Here is a 4324-nt window from a genome sequence, read left to right on the forward strand (position 1 = left end):
GGGGGGGGGGGGTAGCAACAGTAAAGCTAGCCCCCCGAGGGGAGCTGTCCAGGGTCTTTTATAGGGGAAAGGAGTTAAGGGGTGGCGGGCCAGTGTCACTGGAGGTGGTCTGTTCTATTCTTCCTGGTTGCGTCATGGGGGCATGCTCAGTAGGCAGTGGTGTTCATCATTGTCACCCCAGGAGGGTCATCGTAGCAGTCACCTGGATGCTTTGTGCACAGGTGGGAATTCCTAAAGGGGTCTTAAAGTTAATCTGTACCTTTTACAATTATGGTAAACAAGCCTTGGGGAGGGGTTTTGCAAAGCAGTAAATTTCTGTTTCCTTTCTTATCTCAGTCTATTTTGTCAGGGCAGCCCGTGGGATAATCATTTGCCCTGGGGGTCTCATGACTGAAGAGTGGAAAAGTAACAAAGTGTCCTCTGCAGGGAGAATGGAGTCAGTTTGGTTCACAGGCCTAGCCTTACGCTGTTTCATGACATCCTCACCTACTTAGCCTCTTGGGGTAAAGCATTTGAAGCTCCTGTTGCAGAAGCTGCTAAGCCAAAAGTTAAAAAAAACAAAATTATTTTAGCCCTGGGACCTTTCAAATAAAATTTCATGCGAGTGACCCAATACACACAACAGACAACAGCAAGGTTGCTGGAGTCAAAGGGAGTCAAAAGCTCTCTCCCACACTCCACATCTACTCGACCACCACCCTTTTGGTAGACAGCTACTTTGGAACACATGGAGACTTTAAAAAAATACGAATCTTGAAAGGCATAAAAATAACCCATATTAACATAATTTATAAAAGTTTTATAAAGTTTTCTTAAGAAGGAAAAACCTTTCTCTTCAATTCTACAATCCTATTCCCCATAAGGAAGCACTGTTAATTATTTAGAATAAATTCTTTTCTACTTTTTAAAATGTTTGCACAGACATAGCTACGTATGAATGTATATATGCATTTTTTTTTGAAAATATAATCATGTTGAACATATTCATCTACAACTGAATTTTTTTCACTTAATAATGTATCCTAGACATCTTTCCAATTCACTACCTTATTCTTTAAATGACTGCATTGTATTCCATAATAGGATTATGTCAAAATTGATTTAACTATTTCCCCTATTGATGGACATTTAGGTTGCTTCTGACTTTCCTTTGTTATGTATCACCCTGCAGTGTTCATTCTTGTGCATATATCTTGTGCCTGGGATTATTTTTAGAGAAGAGATCCCTAGCAGTGGGAACGCTGGGTCCTGGGGTATGTGCATTTTAAATGTTAATAGAGGGCCAGCCCGTGGCTCACTCAGGAGAGTGTGGTGCTGATAACACCAAGGCCACGGGTTTGGATCCCATATAGGGATGGCCAGTTCGCTCACTGGCTGAGCGTGGTGCTGACAACACCAAGTCAAGGGTTAAGATCCCCTTACCCATCATCTTTTGAAAAAAAAAAAAATGTTAATTGACATTGCCAGATTACCCTCCAAAATAGCTGCATGGGTTTACATTTCCTACAAGCAGTGTTTGAGCCTCTGATTTCGCCTGAGGCTGTGAAACCACATTGTGTCACTGTCTGACAGATTGCTCAGAACAGCGACTTCCACTGAGGGCATGAGTGATAGGGACATGGAGCTCTGAAGGAAAAGAGGAATCAGGGAACGTTGGGTCCCCAGCGACTATCCAGAAGAGCAGGGTCGTGTGTACAGAAGGAGGGAAGACCCACAGAGGACAGGGTGTAGGAAGGGAAAGGTGACAGCAGGAACAAGTTTCACAGTGGCATTAGTTTGCTGGACGTGCCTGCGTGACGTGAGGACAAGTGAGATGTCCCCATTCTGTTTTCTGGGAACAGCAGGCCATGTGTTTTGGCAGTGGTTTTTCTTTTTTCTTCCTCCCAAAACAAAGCAGTGATTTCTATTTGGTGGTTTTGCTAGTGGACAAAGGGTTCTCTTTGGAAATCTGCCAGCTGTCGTGTTGCTATCACCAGATAAATGTGTAGCTTAGGGCAAGGGTGAGTTGGGGCTGGCAACTACGTGTGCCAGATTTCCTGCACCAGCCCTGATTTGAAATATCCTGCTCCCCTGTGAATTGGTGTGTTCTGATCACAATCAGTGTCTGATATGTGAAGGGGGGGACTTTATCCGGCACCCCCCCAACCCCCTTCCATAACCAACCCTTCCCCTGCTCCAGCAACTGTGTCCAGTAGGGCCTGGCTACTTCCTGCGCTCTGTGAGGCAGTTATGAGTCGGGACTAATGAGGCTTTCTGACCAGCTCGAGAAAGTCCTTTTCATTGGCATTCAGCTTCTTGTCTTTTCCTCTCCTGTTTGTGCTCAGAAACTAAAAGATTGCACTGCACAAATTAGCCCAGGGCTATGTGAAGCCCCAGCAAATTCCACTTCTCGCACCCCATCCTCCATGTCAACTCTTGAAGTTCAAGGTTTTGTAAAATTTAATGTGCATGAAGTGGCTCACAATGATTCATCTGCCACCTTAGCCAAGTAGGTTTTCTTAGAGGAGATTTGCTTTTTGTCTTTTTAACCATTATAAAATACATTTGGATAATCAGTAGAATCCCGGTTAAATGAATTAGGGTACATTATATAGCTATTAAGAAGAGTAAGGCATCTCTAACATACTCAAATAGAGCAATCCCCAAGATGTACCAAGTGGAAAAAACACAAGGTGCCAGATAGTGAATGTTTCGCATACCATCTGTGTATGTAAAAAAGTATGAAAGCGGAGAGGAGTCTTTCTTTTTCCTCTCTACCCTTTCAGATGTTTCAAATTCTGTATTCTTGGGCATGTATTACCTATGAACAAAAAATGAAATTCAAAACAACTTTCAAAAATAAAACTAAAATTAAAATTAAAATCCCCACATAAAAATAAAGGACAGGGGATAGGACAGGGTAAGCTTTAAACAGAAACATGTAATTTTGCTTCATTAGGACACACGGTGTTTTGTCTTTTGATCTGCAGGCCTGCAGCTGATGGTGTCCAATGAGAGTTTTATCTTTGACAACATCACCATCTCCCTGACATGGCTTCTCTCCCCCTATATCGGAAACCTGTCCTGTATAATTAGTACGGGAGATGGCCACATTTTTGATCCCTACTACCCTCCCAGGTAAGAGGAATCTTGGAGCCTTGAGTTGAGTTGTATTGGTTGGTTTTTGCTGCATAACAAATCTCCCCAAAACTTAGTGGCTTAAAACAGTGGTTATTGTCTCATGGTTCTTTGGAGAGCTGGGTGGCTTTTCTTGTCTGGGCCAGCTCAGCTGGGGCTGGCTGGCCTAGGAAGGACTCGTCATTCTCATGTCCATGGTCAGCTAGGTGCACATGATTTTCATCACCCAATAGGCTAGCCTACCATTGAGTGAGGCCTGATGTGCCAGCATTTTTCAAACCTCTATTTGTGTCACATTTTCTAATATCCCCTTGGCCAAAGCAAGTTCCATAGTGAAGCCCAGATTCAAGAGGTAGAGAAATAGACTACACCTGCTGATAAGAGGAGCATGGAGCCACCCTGCCAAGGGGCATGCATACAGGGATGGGAGGAATGATTGCTGCTGTACTTGCAAACACTCTGCCACAGAGGCTACATGGAAAGTTGTGAGAAAAGTCCTGGGTCCTTTTGGCCTGGCTCTTTGTAGAATCTCAGTTCAGCTGGGTTGCTCTCCCAGGAGGTGGGAATGGGGTGAAGATGATAGTCATCTTGGTGTGGGAGACATTTTTATTGGTGAGGACAATAAAAATAATGGTAGCAATACAAGTATTAATACTAGTCCAGCTAAGTAGCATGCACACATGATCCCATTTAATCCTCACAACAACCCTGAGTGCTGCAACTGTGCTGTCCAATTAGCAGCCACTAGCCTCATGAGCTACTGAGCACTTGAAGCTTTGCCTCCCATGGATTTGTCACCCCTTTTCCCCTGGGTGATGGAGCCACCAAAGATTACTCAAAGCCCATCTTTTTTGAACAGTGAGAAGCCCTGAAAAGGGGTTAATCTCCCGGAACCCTCATGATGGAGGCATTCCTTCCATTTGGGAAATTAACCACAAATTGGGGTTCTCTTCCTGCATTTAATCTCCAGACCAGGAAGTTACAGGAAGAGAACATAGGTGGGGTTTTTGCTAAGTATAGTTTAACAAGTTTAACAATAGAAGCTGGTAACACTCAGTAAGAAAAGCAAGGTGACATTCTATAATGCAGTTAAGTCAATCCACTAACCAAAGTTTGATTTTAGCAAACATTCTCTTCTTACAGCAATTTCCCAGTATCTTAACATATCAATCAGTAACCTGTCTGTCTTTGAGCCAGCAACCTTGCT

At 43.5% G+C, this 4324-nt stretch overlaps 1 protein-coding gene across 1 annotated transcript in view; it reads left to right on the forward strand.

Moving 5' to 3' along the window:
• Positions 1-4324, forward strand: part of LOC103591528 (polycystic kidney disease protein 1-like 2) — a gene marked incomplete at its 3' end in the record, with an annotated part of 34109 nt that overhangs the window by 11686 nt on the left and 18099 nt on the right. The window contains exon 5 of the mRNA XM_008574005.1: positions 2970-3117. Coding sequence (XP_008572227.1) covers positions 2970-3117 — 148 coding nt within the window. The remainder of the gene's footprint in view (positions 1-2969; positions 3118-4324) is intronic.

The sequence above is a fragment of the Galeopterus variegatus genome, unplaced genomic scaffold (genome assembly GCF_000696425.1).
Source record: "Galeopterus variegatus unplaced genomic scaffold, G_variegatus-3.0.2 Scaffold982, whole genome shotgun sequence".
NCBI lineage: Eukaryota > Metazoa > Chordata > Mammalia > Dermoptera > Cynocephalidae > Galeopterus > Galeopterus variegatus.